General features: G+C 56.0%; 1 protein-coding gene across 1 annotated transcript in view; it reads right to left on the bottom strand.

The window, feature by feature from the left end:
• Window positions 1-818: 818 nt before the first annotated feature.
• ASB2 (ankyrin repeat and SOCS box containing 2) overlaps window positions 819-18,159 on the bottom strand; it is a 39,985-nt gene continuing 22,644 nt past the window's right edge. Inside the window, exons 4-10 of the mRNA XM_082733311.1 lie at window positions 17,003-17,169; window positions 16,013-16,168; window positions 13,461-13,706; window positions 10,383-10,554; window positions 3,753-4,317; window positions 2,806-2,959; window positions 819-1,490 (exon numbers count right to left, since the gene is read on the bottom strand). Of these exons, the coding sequence (XP_082589437.1) occupies window positions 1,354-1,490; window positions 2,806-2,959; window positions 3,753-4,317; window positions 10,383-10,554; window positions 13,461-13,706; window positions 16,013-16,168; window positions 17,003-17,169 (1,597 nt within the window). The 3' untranslated portion in view covers window positions 819-1,353. The remainder of the gene's footprint in view (window positions 1,491-2,805; window positions 2,960-3,752; window positions 4,318-10,382; window positions 10,555-13,460; window positions 13,707-16,012; window positions 16,169-17,002; window positions 17,170-18,159) is intronic.

Raw genomic sequence — 18,159 nt, 5'->3', positions numbered from 1 at the left:
TACTCCCCCAATGGCCAGCTTCTCACTTTGCCAAGCCCAGAAGTGACACCCTGACTGCACTTAAGAGGCTTCCAGAATCTGGGCGGGGCAGGTGCGGGCTCCCCGCGAGGTCACCTGCTCTGGTGTCCCCACAGACTGGCCTTGACTCCTGTGGTTTTCATCACGCGGCAGGTCATCCAGCAGGGAATGTTGGTGGGTGCCTGCAGCTTCGTGGAAACAGGGCAAGCCGGTTTCAGTGCCGGAGCCTCAGAGCCCAAGAAGGTGCTATGACCACGCCTGCCTGAACACAGGCTGGCGGCTCCAGAAAATGAATGGGCACCCCCCAGAGCCACACAGGGGCCCAGGAAGGCAGCAGAGGGGCAGGGTTTCATGGCCCCATGACGGCGGCCAGTGCCGTGGCTCACGTGGCCAGCAGTCACATGTCTTCTCATCCCAAGTATCTCAACTTCTATAGCAAAACAGGGGCAGGCAGGACGTGAAGACGGAATGCCAGAAAACAAGTGTGTGCGAGGCAATCCCAGGTGTCACGAGACTTGTAGACACCAAGTCCTGTTTGTGACGGAGCTCCCGTTTCCATGGTGATTGAAGCAGGAGAATGAAACCAACCCCTACCGCTGGGCTCACAGGACAGGAAGCCGCCCCTCTCCTTGGGCCACCAGCTCCGCTCTGGCCTCCAGAAGACCAAAGGGAGAGCACATCTAGGGGTCTGTGCGCCCTGTCCTCACGCCTGCCCCACTCCCACTCCTGTAGGGAGCAGCGCTGAGGACCCCAGGTCCTGGGGTGGGGGTGGGGTTCTGATGAGAGGGACTTCGCTGGGCTGGGTGTCATCTGTGCAACATTTATTGTACTGAATGTGGGCCTCCCTCCCACCCCCCACCAGACCACAGCTCCAGGAAGAAAGCTCAGAAGTCAAGTGGAGAGTTCGGTGGAGCACAGTGGGGAGGGGACAGAGACAGCCCCGCGGCGAGGTTGTCTTGGAAAGGCAGACTCCTCCCTGAAAGTGCTCCAGCCACAGCCCAGGGTTGGGGCCAGGCTGCCCTCACCCCAAGTTCTGCCCTGCCGCCCTGCCACCCCCCGCCAGCCCCAGGAATGGAGGTTCCACCATTCCCAATGGCCCAGAGGGTCCCGGGTCTACTCAGCAGTTTTTGAAAATGAAGACGGTTTTTCTCCTACTTGACACATTCTGTTCTCTGGTCCGGGCAAAGCTCTGGCCCAGAGACCTGGCGAGGTCACAGAGGTGGTCCCAGCTGGCCGGGAGACCGCCCACAGCCTCGGTCCATTGCCGGGTCCCTTCCGCCAGGATCCGGGGCCACCGCCGCCCTGAGGCTTTAGTGAAACAGTCCACGGCCTCGGCTACTGGTTGATCTCGTACTTCAGGTACCTGATCAGGCGGCCGGGGAGCGGCAGGTCGTCCAGCAGCTTTATCCGGTGTTTCCCCACCGCCTTCCGCACGCGCAGCCGGCACAGGTGAGCCAGGGGTCTGGGAAGCTCTGGGCCGAGGAGAGAAAAGAGAAATGCTGACGTCAGCAACCCACAAGGAATTTGCATCTGTGACCGCTGGCAGGTAGGAGACACCGGGTCAATGTGACTGGAGAAGAGGCAGGTGCTAGAAGGGAACCTCGGTGGCTCAAGGGGTTAAGTGTGCGACTCCCCCACCCCATCCCCACAAAGATTATTTATTTATTTATCGGGGGCAGGGGCCAACATGAGCAGAGGATAGCAGAAGAGTCAGAGGGAAAAGAAGAAGTTCCCTGTGGAGCAGGGAGCCCAATTCAGGACCCGATCCCAGGACCCCGAGATCAGGACCTGAGCCGAAGGCAGATGCTAAATGACTGAGCCACCCAGGCACTCCACGTGGCTGACCCTTGATCTCAGCTCAGGTCTCGATCTCAGGATCATGAGTTCAAGATCCACGCTGGGCTCCACGCTGAGCATGTAGCGTATTTAAAAACCAGAGGCAGTGCTCTATAACCCCAGCTCCTGCCGACTCAAAAGATCTAGCAAAGGAGCTTCCCTCTTGTCGCTCCTCATTGATCTGTGTAGCCCAAGGAAGTATATGAGGCAGGTATAAACCCACTTCACAGGTAAGGACGTAGCAAGGACCGCACCTGGAACCCGAGCTGCCATCCCTCTCGCCCTGTGCTCCTTCCTCTATATACACAGCCCGGACCCCCAACACAGCCTTAGCCATCCCGTGAATGGTCACCCGGCAGCAAGCCCCTGGCTCCAGAGGCCGGTTTCCCCGACCAGTGCTGCTCCCAGTGTGTGGTCTGTGGGCCAGCAGCAGGGCAGTATCTGGGAGCATGCTGAAATGCCCTCTCAGGCCCTGCCCCAAGCCTGCCGAGTCAAGAGTCTGTATTTTTAACAAAATGCCCAGGTGCTTTGTACGCACTTTGCAGTTTCAACTGTCCAAGACCACCATCTCTCCTCTACCCCGCCACACTACCTCTCAGTCACCCACAAACATGGGCAACATACTCCAAAAGTCCCCATAACCCTCAGCAAGCTGGAACCAGTTAAAACATCCTGGAAAAATCTGGTGAAGAGACTCAGGGGCCAAACCTAGGTCTGAATCCCTGCTCTGCCACTAACTAGCCATGAGACCTTGGCTCAGGTGACATCACCTCTCAGAGGGTCCATCTTTTCCTTTATAGGAGAGATTCACAGAGACACCGAATGCGACATGTGGCACAGAGCTCTGCCCCCAGTAGGTGCTCATCAAATGTTAGTAGCAGTCCCATGCCCTGAGTCCTGGGCCTGAATCAGACAGGGTGGCCGTCCAGTAGCCGCTGCGACAGCCCCTACCTGCCTTCTCCTTGATGACGGCCCAGTCCTCGAAGCTCTCGATGTGTTCCTTCAGCCGTGAGCAGAGCTGCACGTTGCCTACGTAATCCAGGAGGATGTCGATGATGGGCCCTGCCCAGCGGCTCACCTCTGGGGCAGACAGGATCTCACAGAACTGAAAGAGATCACGCACTGGGGCTCAGGCTCCCAAGACCAGAGGCCGTGCATCGGCGAGAATGTTTGTCAGGGAAGCCACGGCTGGGGAGGGCAGGGCAGGGATCGAAGGATGGACCCTGGGCGCACTCCTGGCATGATCTATTTCAACAGATCCCCTCCCCCCTCATCAACACAGCCTTTGCTCCCCAAAGTGGGGGGGGGGGCATCCTGGCCATCACCTCTCTAAGCCTCAACTTCCTGATCTAGAAAATGGGAATATGACAACTGGAGGGTTTTTTTTTTTTTTTTAATGAGAATTAAGGTAATATATGAATAAAAACTTCTTGGCACACAGCAGGTGGCCGTAAATGATTCCCATTAGTCATTAGAGTTGTCACTTGTAAAGCCCAAACCGCGGTCAGGTCCCGCCTCTGGGCCACCCTGCCCTTCATCTTACCTTAGCTTCCCATCCCTCCCCATCCTGATCATGCAACATCATATTCCAGGTTTGCTGCCAGTGACGGACGCCTCAGTTTTACACACTCCCCAGCAATCCCCTGCTCCCTTGTCGTTCCTTACACTCCCCAAGAACCAGGAGCAAAAAAAAAAAAAAAAAAAAAGATGTAACGGTTCCTGTGAACCGAGTTCTGCAGCCTCTAAGGCAGGCTCGCCGCGGACTTCCACTGCCTCCAGAGTGCGCCCCCTACGATGCCACTCGGCCGCCCGGGAAGGGGCGGGCATCCACCACCGGTCCACACCCGTGCGCCCTGGGCGCGCGAACCGGCCCGCCCGCCAGGCGCGCCCCCGCCCACCTGGACCACGGCGGGCTCCTTGTCGCTGGCGGACGTGTAGCTGAACCGGCTGGAGCGCGACGGGGCGGGCGGGTGCGGGCCGTTGCCGTACTGGCACGAGAAGCAGGGCTCGCCGTCGCAGCCGAGGTCCATGAGGAACTTGAGCAGCGACAGGTACTTCATGGCGAACATGATGGTGGCGGGGAAGGCGGTGGGGTGCGTGGCGATGTAGGCGTTGATGTTGGCGCCGTGGTCCAGCAGCAGCTGCATGGTGCGCAGGCAGCCCTGGCGGATGGCCACGAGCAGGGGGCTGATGAGGTCGCTGTTGGGGTCGGCGCCGGCCAGCAGCAGCAGCTCGGTGGCGTACACGTTGTTGTTGACCACCGCGAAGTAGAGCGCGGAGCTGCGGCGGTCCTCGTAGAGGCGCGCGCGCTCGGGCGCCAGCGGCGCGTTCACGTCGAAGCGCGCGCCCAGCAGCGCCTCGAGCACCCCGTCGTGGTTGCGCTCGGCGGCCAGGTGCAGCGGGCTGATGCCGCTACGGCGCACGCGCGTGCGGCTGGTCACGGGCAGCAGCATCTGCACGATCCTGCGGGCCGGGCAGGCAAGCGAGGGTCAGGGGGCGGCCCCGCCGGCAGAGGGCGCTGAGGGCCCCGGGCCACGGCCGCTCAGGACTGCCGTGTGGGGTGGCACGGGCCCACCAGCAGGGGTCGCGGGGGAGCCAGCCTGCTCACCATGACCCCTTTGGGGAGGATGGGTCGCTGCTATCCCCCATTTTACAGATCAGGAAAACTGAGGCTCGGAGAGCTTCAACCACCTTTCCAAAGTTACACAGTGAGTAAGGGATGGAGCTGGTCTTCAGACCCAGAACCCGTGGCCATCCAAGTCCTAATTCCTCAAAACCTCGGCCCGACAGGACTGTGGTTTCAAGACATCCTTGCAGACTTATATCAGGCTAAGGAGTGTTCCCCATTCCCAGCTCAGTGATCTGAGGGAATTGACTGGAAAGCCCCCAAACCTAACTCAGGAGGCAGTGGAACCCGGCTGATGTTTAGAGCCAGAAGTTTGGCACTTGCCCTGCCTAGGTGAGGTAGGGGTTGGGGGGGGGCAGTGAAAATTGTATCTGAGAGCTCACGATATGCCAGGAGACATCTAAAGGATTTACAAACACATTTTGGTTTAACCTTTTCAACAACCCATCAAGTTATGTCTTGCCATCCCCATTTTGCAGATGAGAAAGATCAAGGCTCAGAGAGGTGGAGGGACTTGTCTAGGCCGTGTATCAGGAGAGGCAAACCAAGAAATGTACCCTGATCCTGCCCCAGAACTGAGCTGTTTTACATCTCTATGGAGCAGCCAAGTCCTGGGGGATAGGAGGGGACGAAGGTATCCGGCCCCAGCCACTCCTGCTCTAGGCCCCTGTCAGCCCTTGGTGACCACGAGTCCCCCTGCCTCTCCTGTGAGTCTCACTGCCTCTTTTTCTGAAGGCTGACTCGAGCCTCCCCCAGGCCCTCTGCCTTGCCTGAGGCCTGGAGAGGGTTGATCAGCCTCTGCAGAGGCTGGAGGTCCTGGGAACCCTGGATCTGGTCTCTCCTGCTGAATCAGGCACTGCTCTAGGGACTTAATCTCCACCCATCTATTATATCCTCCCAGTAGCCCTAGGACTTGTACTGTCCGCTTTTCCAGATGAGAAAACATGAAGTCCAGAGACGGTATGCAACTTGCGCGAGCACACACAGGCGGTAAGTGATGGGGCCAGGGTTTGAACCTCGGGAGACTGATGGCCCAGGCCACGCTCTCGGTCATTGCCCTGTGTCTTGCGTAGCAGGCAGGGTTTTGCATGACAACCCCATTTTACCTTCACCGCAGCCCTGTGGGGTAGCTTGAGTAGCTCTGTGGCCTTCCTTTTAACAGACCTGACTCAGAGAGAGGCAGCAACTCATCAAAGGTCATAAGCAATTTGGGGGGCTCATTTCCAGGGGCTCTTGACCCCTTGTCTTTGCTCTCTTCTCCTCGACCCCTCCCACGAGCAAGAAGGAGCTCCTGCCACCAACGTGATTCCAGACCCTAATCCTTCCAGTCCTTGCTGGTGGGTGACCTCGCGGCCCCATGTAGGCTCCAAGGAGGTGGCCACGGTGGGGCAAGCAGGTGCCACCAGGCCTGTTCCCATGCCTCTCTGGCATGCTGGCTTCACGACTTCCTGGAAATCTCATGCCAGTGGCCTCCTGCTAGGATCTCAGTGGAAAGTCTTATTATTGTTAGTGACGCTCTGTTTGCCTAAAATCTGCCTCTGAAACCTCAAAAGGAAATTCACACACCCAGGGGGGCTAATTGCCTCCTAATTTCTATTTGTGTAGGCATAGGAGGCCTGACCTTACTCCGTAGAGGTGCTGGTCAAAGGCAGGGCTGTGGCCTCGCCCTGGACCACAGCCATCGCCAACAAATGCTCCCTAACAGCCGTGGCAGGCCTGAGCTCGGGAAGAAACAGCAAGAGCGATTGCCCAGGGGCTGCCGGCCAGATGGGGGTGGTAGCCCTGGCAGGTCACAGCTGGCCTCCAGCGACCTGCTGCCCAACCAGGGGAAAGTGGCCGGAATGTGAGAACATGGCTGGAAGCCGCCTATGATCTGGGAATCCGGGAATCGTCCTGTTACTAACGCGGGAAAATCATCTCATTTGTGTGCCTCTGTGGACTCTGCCAATCTGAAAGTAAATGCGCCCTGTGGGACAGCCCTCCCATTTTATGGGACAGGAAACTGAGGCCTGGGCACGGGGTGGAGAAGAGAGTGAGGTCGGATTAGAGGTGGATGGCAAAGCCAGAGCAGGGTGTAGGCGTCTGGAAGGCCCAGGGCTAGGCCTTTCCGTGCTGCCCCACTCAGGACCCCATGAGAAGGGCTGGAGCCTTCCTCCTCCTCCCACAGGCAGGTCTTGGACCCACGGGGCTCAAAGTGTACCTCATGAAGAGGAACAAAGGTGCCCACTGCCCAGTAGAACCTTTGGTGTTTGGGAGACCAGATTCCCTGCTCCCCCTTCTCCCTTCCCCAGCGCTAGGGTCACACCTACCACCCCAAGCCCCACAGCAGACCCAGCTCAGGGCTGTTCCAGAGAGGCCCTCCCCAAACAAGGGAGAAGGGGGTTGCAAAAGTAATGTAAATTAGAAGTAAAAGAGAAAGGATAGTTAAAAGCGAGGGCATCAGGGGCGCCTGGGTGGCTCTGTGGGATGGGCCGCTGCCTTCGGCTCAGGTCATGGTCTCGGGGTCCTGGGATCGAGTCCCACATCGGGCTCTCTGCTCAGCGGGGAGCCTGCTTCTCTCTCTCTCTCTCTCTCTCTGCCAGCCTCTCTACCTACCTGTGATCTCTCACTGTCAAATAAATAAATAAAATATTTAAAAAAAAAAAAAAAGCGAGGGCATCAGATGTGAGGCCCTAAAGGCCAGTCTTTGTTATGTGTCAGCCACAAAATAGACCCTAAGATCCTGATTCTCTACAGGCTCAAACGGTGAAATCATCTGGGCACTTTCTAGAAACTCCTAAGTCCCCTGGCCCAGCCCAGACTGCTTCCATCAGAATCTCTGAGGACGAGTGAGGCCTGGACATCCGGGACTTTAGAGTCCTCCAGAGCCAGCGTGTAGCCAAGGCTGAGAACCCCGGTCTTGGTGCTCTCCTAAACTCAGGTTAAAGGATTCGTGAGCCATCTAGTCTAATGCAACACCAACCATTTCTTAACAAGTCCACGTTAGGTGTTGAGTTTTAATCTCATCAGGTGTCTTTGCTAAACTGGAAGTGAAGACGAGGTAAAGCGTGCTTTGTCCTGTGGGCTCCTTTCTCAGCCATGCCCGAATGTCACACCCTCTGGTTAAAGGTAATGTAGAGATGGCACCCTCTGGCGAACACAGAGTGCTGCTTTCCATGCTGGGTAGATGTGCCTGGAGTTTTGGCCGGTGGCCATGCGTGGAATGCCTATAGGAAGTCCCATCAAATCTCCCAGCAGCCTGTGGGAGGTCTGCGTGGAGAGGGCCATTAGTGCCCCATGCCTGGGGAGTGAGGGGCCCAGGGCTTGCCTGGCCATGGGCCCTGCCAGGTGGCAGAAGCTGCTGGGAACCCAGCTTTAATCCTTTGTTGGGCAGCCCTCAAGAGTGGTCTGGCCCCTCTCAGTCTTGGAGAGCAGAGGGAAATGGGGCCTGGGAATGGGGGAGGGGGGGGAGGACCAGGGAAATCGCTTTGAGAGTCATGAGTCCAAAGCAGATTTGGGAGAACACAAGCTGTTCACATAGATGGTTCCGGAGGGGACTGGCCTTGCTCCCTGGTCATCCTTAGGCACAGCCAGTTCTCCTTCCACTGCCCCTCCAGCTGGGGTCAGACTGCCAACATCGGGGTCCATTTGAGGCATCCGGGGCTGATGGAAGGATGCCAAGAGACAGTGCCAGCCAGCTCAGCCACTCTGTGGCAAGCTGCTTCCCATTTCTCTCCGCAAAATCAGGCCTGGTATTAGATCAGTGATTCTTCCAAGGGTGTGATGGGCCATATCTGGTTGGCTCGGGAGGTTTTCAAAAGTAGAGGCTTAGATGTCCTCCCCCAGAATGTTCTGGATGTTCTGGTTTAGTGGTTCTGGGATGTGTCATTTAACAAATAGCCCGGAGAGACAGCGCCGTGCGGTGCCGGGAGGTGTGGAGAGCCAGGGCGCCTGGAGACTTCCAAGTGCCGTCTCCTTCATTCTTCGGGTCTGTCCCTCTGGGTCACATCTGAGATAAAACTTGTTTGTTGACTGAGGTTGGTTCTTTCTGGGGCTGAAGAGAAAGCATCCATCTCGCCCGTCGCCAGGTGCTTTCTTCCTTCTACCCGCTGAACTGAAAAATGATGGAACGTGCTCTTCCCACCTAAGAGAGTGTGAATGCCGACCTGCGGGGTACCCGTGCCCCGCACTCCGTGGCGTGCTTTACTTCCGTTCTGTAGCTGGTAGATGTAGATGATGCTGGTGTTTAATGAGCACTTACTATGTGCAAAGCACGCTGTGTGACAGGGGCTCTCTCTTTGAATCCACAAATAATAAGGTGGTGTCTATCTACCTTATTAGTCCTAACAACAACACCATAAAGCAGGTGTAACTGTCCCCCATTTTACAGAAGAGGAAACTGAGGCTCAGAAGGATTAAGCAACATGACCAAAAGCTTCAGCAGGAAGGCAAACCCAAGTCTGTGTGCCTTGCACCCTGTTCTGGGGTTCAGAGGAGGCGGGGTCTCCTCCACGTATATATCGCGGGGGGTGGGGGGCATCTTTGATTGGCCATATGAGCAGACAGCCTGCAGAGTAGAGCCTGGGGCTCTGGGGGTCTCTCTCATTGTCTCCATTTCACTCCCCCTGGATGCCACTCTCATCCACATTTCCTTCTGCTTTTGCAAACACAGCCAACACCCCCCAACGTGCACAATGTGTTCTTCCCTCTTCTCTCTGCCCAATGGCAGGCGGTGTTGCCCAAAGTGTGTCCTCCGGGGTGCACTCGATGGAGTTTTATGTGAAATGTGTTCTTTATTCATTGCAAATTGGCAATTTCAGTGATTTAATAGTGTGATGAATGTTTCCTTTTGAAAACAAGTTCATTTTAAGCAAACGGGTCTTCAAAAGAAAATCTACTCCACAGTCAGAGTACAGGTGCCTACAATCAGGAAGGCGGTCTGTGAATGGTCCAAGTTTGGAAAACACGGGTCCGGTGGGTATCACGGAACCCCGTCGTCCTTCAAGAGCGGCTGGGGGTTCTGCCTGCTTGGGGAGTCTTCCCTGAGCCCACCAGCCAGCGGTGGTGCTGAGGCACATTTAACCACCGGCTTCTTGGGGGCACAGGGGGCCCTGAAATTTGCATTCACCCATTTCCGTGGTGTACATTTCAGGCTGCCCTTGTGAAGAATCACCCCCCGTGAGCTGGTACGAGCTGATTGTAGGGCACCCTTGCTTCCAGCCCAGGCTGGTCTCTCTTCTCCAGGACTGCCGTGGAGCTCAGCCTTCATGCTCTTTTATTGTTATGCATTTGTGTGTGCGTGTGTGCGTGTGTGTGTGTGTGTGTGTGTGTGTGCCCTGCCCACCAGATCCCTCCTCAAGAACCTAGGCTTCTCTTGTCTTGCTCAAAGTGCCCAGCACATAGCAAGTGCTCAGGAAAGGCTAGTTATTATCCTGGGCACTCTTTGTGGTCCTGTTTCGCTGGTACTACTCTATTCTTCTGCGCATCCTCTGAAGGCTTCCTAATTGCCTGAGAGGTTATCTTTGCATCCCCAACAGAAATAGCCAGACTCCTATCCTGTCCCCGTAGATGGGACATTTGTTGCAGCTGGGCTCTGACCATCTACTACGAGATGTGTGACCTTGGGCAAGTCACTCAACCTCTCTGTGCTAAGCTTCCTCACTTGAGGAAATGAAGATAATTGTATCTACCTCCAGAGATTTGGTAAAAGGCTTGTTAACCACAGAACCATCAGGAGGGGGAAGTAAGTTGATAACGGAACGGGCTCTAGTTTGCCAACTGCAGGATGTCCTCCTCCTTTCTACCTGGAAGGTCCCCTCCACCCCGAGCCCTCTTGGGCATCCCGAGTCCCACGGGTGGGACGCTTGAGCCCCCGCCCCAGCAGTGGGGAGCCACGGAGCGGGGGGGCAGGGCCCGCGCTGACCTGTAGTTGCCCTTCTTGGAGGCGATGTGCAGCGGTAGCATGCCGTCTTTGTTGGCCTTGTTGGCATCCGCGCCTTGCGAGAGCAGAAACTCCACCACATCCTCGTGCTCGTTCTTGCAAGCCTCGTAGAGGGCTGACGCGTTGTCACTGGCCTGCGTATTGATGTCGGCGCCTGGCCAAGGAGAAGCAGATTGAGGCGTGAGCTGGGCGGTCACCGCTATACACTGTGCCAACCACCGTGACACAGTGGGTCACTTAACAACGCCTGTCTGCAACAGTGAGACCCCGGGGGGGCCTCTTAGAATCGAAAAGCTGCCTTGATGATGCTGGAGTTTAATGAGCACTTAAAATGTGCGAAGCACACTGCGTGACGGGGGCTCTCTCTCTTTGCATCCACAACACAGCTCGTGCTCTCGTCTGCAGGTGGCAGACAAGGACATGGAGGCACAGAGGACAGACACCACTTGCCCAAGACCACCCAGCTCCTAAGTGCAGAGATAAAACTTGATGGTCTGACAGCAGAGGCTATGCTCTTCACCCTCACTCCCTGTGAAAATGATCCAGGCCCTGTCCTGAGGAAACCCCTTGGCTCTAGGAGCGTGCAGATCCCCCTGATAAGGAAAGGCCCCAAGATCTCTATTAATTGGGATTTGTTCTTCTCTGACCTCTGTGGCAAAGAGTAAGAGAGGGATTGCTTCTCGTCTCCTCTGCGGAGGACACGAGAGCACGTTGGGAGGTGAGGAATAGAGCCAAGGACAGACTCCATCAGCCTCATCTCCTACATCTTCTCCATCTCCTGCTGGTAAAGGAGAGACCCATGGGCTTCTCTACAAGAAGAAGTACAGCCCCTTCACCAGTCCCTCCTTGTTCTGGGAGGAGATAGAGCTGAGACACAGCGGTGTGTCATAAGGGCTGAAATCAGAAGCATCCGTTAGCCACAGTTCTGCCCACGTGCGCATTCTGCTTATCTCAGGCTTTCTGGTAATTTTCAATTTTGATAACTGACTTCTGTCTAGGGGAAAGAGCACAGGCTTTTCTGAGAAACAAGAATCAGCAGGAGTTTCTGTTTTGTGGCTCGCAAAGGCCTGGGGCCTCGGGTAGCCTTCAGGGGCCTCAGTTTTCCCGTCTGTTGAATGGGAATAATAGTGCCTACTAATTACGGGGACTTCCAGGAGTAGATAAGATAAAATAAGTAATTATCTGCTGTGGGCTGGTTGGTTGTGTCCCTTCAAAATGCATATGTTGAAACCCAATCCCCAGTGCCATGGTGTTCGGGGGTGGGGCCTTTGGGGGGGGTGCGAAGGTGATGAGGGCGGAGCTGTGCTCCTGACAGGATTTGTGCCCTTCCCAGAGAGACACTGCCTGCCCCCCCGCCCCTGCCTGGTGCCTTCCAGCATGTGAAGACCCAGTGAGAAGACCCAGCCTGACTTCTCATCTGGGGAGAGCCTGTCTCCGGTCTGCAGACAACAAACCTGCCGGCACCTTGATCTTGGACTTCGCAGGCTTTGGAACGGTGAGGAATAACCATCTGTGCTCTGGAAGTCCCCAGTCCGCGGCGCTCTCTTACAGCGGCCCAGACAGAGAAGGTGCTCTGCAAAGGCCAGTCCTCCAGCATGGAGGGACTGAGGCCCAGGGGCTGGTTCCACTCTCCACCCGGCGGGAAGTCACCCAACAGGTCCAGGCTCTTGAAGCCGGGCTCCCTGGGAGCTGGACCCCACCAGCAAAACCGCCCGCTCTCACCAGAAAAATATTTGGATTTGAAAGTGGATGCAGCCCACACAGGGAGCAGCCCCTGACTCAGACTGTCGGCAGGGAAGCTGGACAGATGTTTGGAGTCGACCTGTTCCCCCCGCCGGCTGAGCACCCTGCCCTCCGCCCAGCCTCCTTGCCTGGGCCCCTAGGACCCCGCCTGGGCCCCTTTGTTCTCAAGCGGATCAGTCCAGATTTGTCCCCAGCTTCAAGGATGTGCCCCAGGTTTGTTTTCCCAACTGCTTTGGCACGTGCTGGGGAAGCGGGGGTTTATCCAAGCAGAGTCTCATGCTGGTAACTCTCGAGGCCTGCGAGGGTGTGGCAGCGCCCAAGAGGCATGCTGTCGGAATCCAGGCTCTGATCACCACTGGTTCTCTAACCTCTCTCAGCCTCAGTCTCCTCATGTGCCGAATGGGAGGAGGACATGGCCCATCTCATCCCAGCTGTGGAGAAGGCCGCTGGCCTGATCGGTGTTCCTGTTCAACAGTGTCTAGCACACAGCACGTCCTCAACAAACCACTTCAACTAAGCCCGGGGGTCTGTCTGGCTTTATTCCTGGTCCCTCTGTTGCTAGAGAGGGAGTCTCACCCTCCGTGGAGAGAGAGAAGAGAAATCAAAGGTGTTCTCAGAGAAGAATAGAACAATGATGCTCTTTGGCCAGAAGAATGTCTGCCGTTGTCCCGGGGTGTCTTCTGTTCCTAATGTGGGCCATGGTGTTTTATTTTCTCCCCGTGAGTGACTAAGATCTTCCCCAGGCAAAGAGTGCCGAGACCCAAGTTCAAATTCCACCACTTCTATGACTCTGCGGTGTGACCTTGGACCAATCACTTTCCCATCCCGGTCCCTGGTTTCATCACGTGTAACATGAGGAGGTTACCTAAATGTCACCTTGTGGCCTTGAAGTGTGACATGGTGGAGACAGAAACGGTTGAGGGTCAGGAGCTCCAGAGTCTGGCTCCTTCCACCAGTAATTCACGAAGTGACTGTAAATAAGTCACTTCCCCTTTCTGGGCCTCAGATTCCTCATTTGTAAAATGAGGATGTTGGGCTAGATTAGAGATGACAAATAGGTGGCACGTGGGCCACTCCCCACTCCACCCCAGGTTTGTGCCTAATTGCAGGCATCACCGGTGGCTCGGTTCACGTCTCCCAGCGAGCCCAGACGCAGCCCCTGAGTCCTCGGCACAGTGCTCCTTCTCCGACACTAGCATCGATCAGAGCATGTCCAAAGGGTGAGACCTAAACTCGCCTTCCCCGGGAGGCCTGAGGTCCCTCCTGGCTGCGCCCCTTCCAGATGTGCCATGTGAACCAGGGGCCCCGAGCACTCACCGTACTTGGCCAGGAACCGCAGGGCCTCCAGCTGCCCACTCTGAGCCGCCACGAACAAGGGGGTGATGCCGTAGGCATTCTTGGACTCCACCTTGGCGCCTCTGCTCACCAGGATCTCCATGACCTCCAGGTCGTTGCGAGAAACAGACTCGTGCAGGGCCGTCCAGCCTCGGTTGCAGCGGTGGTTGGTGTCTGCGTGGTACTCCACCAGGACCCTCACTGCCTCCACGTTCTTGCGTTCACAGGCTGCGCCCACGAAGAAGCCAGAGGGTCAGCAGGGCCCTGGCAGATCCTGGCCAGCTGAGACTTCACTCATTTATTTGTCCAATCACCCATTCATTCACCAGCTGCTCATTCAACAAATACCCACCGGGTCTGTACTGGGGTCCAGTTCCTCCCAGCGCCCGACCCAGGAAATACACCTAAAATAATAGCGATCCTCGTAGCAATACTATTTGCTGATGCACAGGGCACTGATTATGGGCCAGGCCCTCTGTTCCAAGCACCTTACATGACCAACTAATAGGATTCTCTCAGTCACCCTTAAAGGATGTCGTGTTATTATTCCTTTTCAGAGGAGGAAGACGAGGCAGAGAGAAGTTAAGTGACTTGCCCACGGTCACACACATAAGTGGCAGAACAGGAATTCAAGCTCAGGCAGTCAGGTCCAGAGTCTCTGTCCCTTGGGAGGTTCCAGGGTGTCCCTAACTTGTTTCCCTCTGTGATGCCACCTGCTTTAGTCCTGCACATTGCCAAGGTCAGAAAAGGTGGAGGAGTGTAGCCCTACTCCTGCTCGAAACTCTCCCTCAAGGCTGTTCACGTAAAGATTGTTTATTCATTTATTTAACAGAGAGAGAGAGAGAGAGTGCACAAGTAGGGGGAGTGGCAGGCAGAGGGAGAGGGGGAAGCAGGCTCCCCACTAGGAAGGAGCCAGATGCGGGATTCGATCCCGGGACCCTGGGATCATGACCTGAGCCAAAGACAGCTTCTTAACTGACTGAGCCACCCAGGCGCCTAAACTGAAGTAAAATAGGACTTCTGAGTACAGCTCTTCAAGACTGCTCGACCTGCTCAAACCTCCTTGTTCAGCCTCATTGCTTTCTAGAACCTAAATGCACCATTGGCTCCGGCCCAGGATTATCACCAGGGAGGCTGGGCTCTCGTCCAAATTAACCACTTCTTCGAGTCAATCAGGAGTGAGCATAAGAAGGGGCCCCAGGCAAACCTCCCCACCTCTCAAAGCCTTGGTTTCCTCACCTGTAAACCAGAGATCACAAAGCCTTCCTGAGAGGATCCTGTGGGAGCCCCGGGTGAGGTAGTGCATGGAACGCTCTAGAACTGTGTGTGGTCCATGGGAGGACTGCACGGAGCCCCGGGGCCTCAACCGTGGCTGAGAACTGCAGTTCGGGAGTTCTTTCTGGGACCTCTGTGTCTCCAGGCCATGGCTCTGGTGTCCAGGCGGATGTGGCTTCTGAGACACACTTCCCCCATGGGTGCACAAGGGACCCAGTTACCAGCTACCCAGTTCCTGTTTCCCATGGAATATTCCAGGTACTGGATACCAGGCACATGGGAAAATCAGGGATTTCTGTAGTGTTTCAAAGTTAAAGGTCCTATCCTATTTATGAGCCCTGAGGCTGATTGCTTCAGTGTGCAGGCATGATCTGAAGGCTTCAAAATGTCATAGCTCAGCGTGCAGTGCTGGCAGCTAGCTCCGTGAGTTTAAATCCCAGGTCTGGCCCTTGCTGGAACATATGGAATCCTGGGGGTCTCGTTCCACGTCTCTATGCCATGGGTCCTTATCTGTAAAATGGGGATACTGCCCATGTAGGGCTGGTCTTACATGTAGATGGATATTAGGGTTAAGTGGAAGAACAGCTCCTGTCACATAATAAACACTTAGTAAATGCCCGCTGTTATGATCATTCAGATTTTGACTCCAGGCATATGCTAGAGACGCCGAAATCCTTGGATGGTATACTGAGTGAGTTAGGAGTTTCTAGGGTTTTTTAAAACATCCCAGAGGTACACATTTTCTTTCATGCTTCTTTGCCTCTGCCTCTGCTGTCTCCTCTGTTTGTCCAGCTGGTAACTCCCTCCTTTTCCAACTCGGCACAAACACCCCCTTTTGTGGGGGCTTACCCCCCGCCCCTCCCCTCCGCCAGCCTTAGGGCCCTCCCCCAAGCTCCCAGGAGCATCAGGCTGAGCTCTGTGAGGCCATTAGCTGGCTGTTACATTGTCTGTGTGTTGATGCTCCCTGGGCTGGGAGAGCGCATGGGCACGGATCATATCTTTTCACTTCTGGGCCCTCGGCGCTCCTCAGTGAGCCTCACCCAAGGGAGGACTTGGGACGTTGGGCCGGAATAGGTGCATGAATGAACGACCCAATTATACAAGTCCTACACCTGAATGAGACTGTCCTTTCAAAGGAGACCCCTGGCTGCGAAGCGGGGAATGAGACGGTGATTCACTTTAGGACCAGTGCTGCCGATTGCCCGTCTACTCTCCGGAGCCTTCCCCAGGGGAAGCCCACCCTTGGGGGCTGGGCTCACCTTTGTAGAGCGGTGTCTCTCGGGCCTTGTTGGAAATGTCAGGCTCGGCCCCAGCCTGGAGCAGAGACTGGAGGCAGTCCAGGTGTCCCCTGCACGTGGCCAGGTAAAGGGCCGTTTCCTCCTGCAAGGTGCGCTGGTCGATGACGGCCGGGTATGCTGGGGAGAACAGATGGGAAGTTCACGAGGGGGAAAGATACCCCCTCCTCCCCAGCACAAAGATAACCCCAATTTCCACAAAAGACGTGTGTGACCTCTACCTAAATTTATCATCCATCCTCTTGGCCCTGGACTTGGCTGCTTTCACAGGGCTCTTTCAGCTTCCCAGTCATATTGACTCAGCTCAGACGCCGCCTCCTCTGGGAAGCCTTCCCTGCTTGAGCCCCCTCCCTTTCTGAATGACCCTGTCCTTCCCTTATACTCCCACCAGCCAAGGCCAGAAGCTCTGTCTCAGACAGCTGTTTCTGCCCTAGCATATGGTGGTGGGCTGTCTAGGGTTCCTGCTGCTTCAGGGCAGAGCTGAGTCCTGTTGCAGGTGTTACCGATCCCCATCTGGTGTGGGGGATGCCGGGGCTCAGAGAGGAGGCATGATTTGCCCAGGTTCCCACAGCTGTGGGGGACGGCCTTGGCGGGGCCTCGGCACAGCTGTGGTATTTTCCACACCAGATCAACCCCTGGAACATTCTGGAACAAGCTGGCAGTGGCTCTCCCCCAAAGTCAGCCCTCCCTCATTCCTTTTCTAGGAATTGGGCTCTCCTGTCCCGAAAGGCCTGCAGAGGTGGCAGCCGGGGGTGGGCGGGGGGGTGGGGGAGGACAAGCCACTTCCTTCTCCCAGCCTGGTGATTTCGGCTCTGCAGTGGGGTGATGACCCTGCCTGGCTCCACCAGCCCTGCCAAGATCTGTGGAGCAAAGAACACGAAGCTCCAGAAGGAGGGACTCTCTGCCCTGGAGTCCTGCTCCCACCCCCTGCTGCGCCCAGAGCTGTCCCCTCACCTTGCTGCAGGGCCTTTAGGCAGCGGAGCTGGCCGTAGTAGGCCGCCTCGTGCAGCGGCAGCCAGCCCTCCTTGTTGGGCTCTGCGAGATTCTTCCCCGCCTTGATCATGGCCTTCAAGGCCTCTTCGTCCCCTTCCTTGATGGCCTTCAGCACAGGGTCCACAGGCCTGTGACAGGAAGGGGAGGGTTATTCCTCAGGACCCAGGCAGGGCAGAAGCGGGGCAGGGCAGCCTCTCTCCAAGAGGAGAAAGAGGACGACGGGTGGCCGGGGGCAGTGCTGGCCGTGGGACCACTCGGTTCTGCCTGCCCCTGCTGGTCTGGAACAGGTGCTCAGGCCCCCGGCGGCCCGTATCTTCCTCAATAAGGAGAATAATCCTTCCTAACCCACAAGGGTGTGCTCTGGAACTCAGCCCCGACCTTGGCCCTGACCTTGGACCCTCCAGCTTATCCGTCCCTCCGCTTTCCATCACGGCTTCCTCAGGCCTGGCAGGCTCAGCCTGGGGGTGGGGGGGCAGGCCAGCGTCTCTCCCTGCCTCCGGTCCTGAGCCCTCATGGCATCGCTGGCCTTGACAAGGCTTTGAATGGTCGTTTGACTACTGTCTGTCTCCCCACTGGACTGAGTTCCAAGAAGACAGGAACAGTGTCTTTATTTCTTTATTCCTTTCATCTCTCATGACTTCACTCTCAGGGCCCAGCTCAGAGTCTGCTTCGTAATAGGTGCTCAGTAAATATTTTCTGGAGGAAGGAAAGAAAGAGAAAGAAAGAAAGGAAAGAAGGAAGGAAGAGAGGGAGAAAGTGGAGAAAGGAAGGACAGAGGGATGAAGGAAGGAAGGGGCGAAGGGAGGGAGGAAAAATAAGAATTTAGGAACCCCAACAATTATTTCACTCCTTCATTCCTTTTATTTAAAAAAATAAAAAAATAAAAGGCCTCTCCCTGCTTAGCATTTCACTTGTTTCTTTGGGAATTTTTAAAATATCTTGCTCAGGAGTGCCTGGGTGGCTCAGCTGATTCAATGTCTGCTTTCAGCTCAGGTCATCCCAGGGTCCTAGGATGGGGTCCTGCACTGGACTCCCTGCTGGAGGGGGGGCTGCTGCTCCCTCTATCGCTCCCCCCAACTCATGATTTCTCTTTCTCTCATTCTTTCTCAAACAAATAC

This window comes from Mustela nivalis (assembly GCF_964662115.1).
Source record: "Mustela nivalis genome assembly, chromosome: 6".
NCBI classification, from domain to species: Eukaryota; Metazoa; Chordata; class Mammalia; order Carnivora; family Mustelidae; genus Mustela; species Mustela nivalis.
Note: the sequence above shows the minus strand (reverse complement) of the source record. Positions and strands in the feature narration are given on the sequence as shown.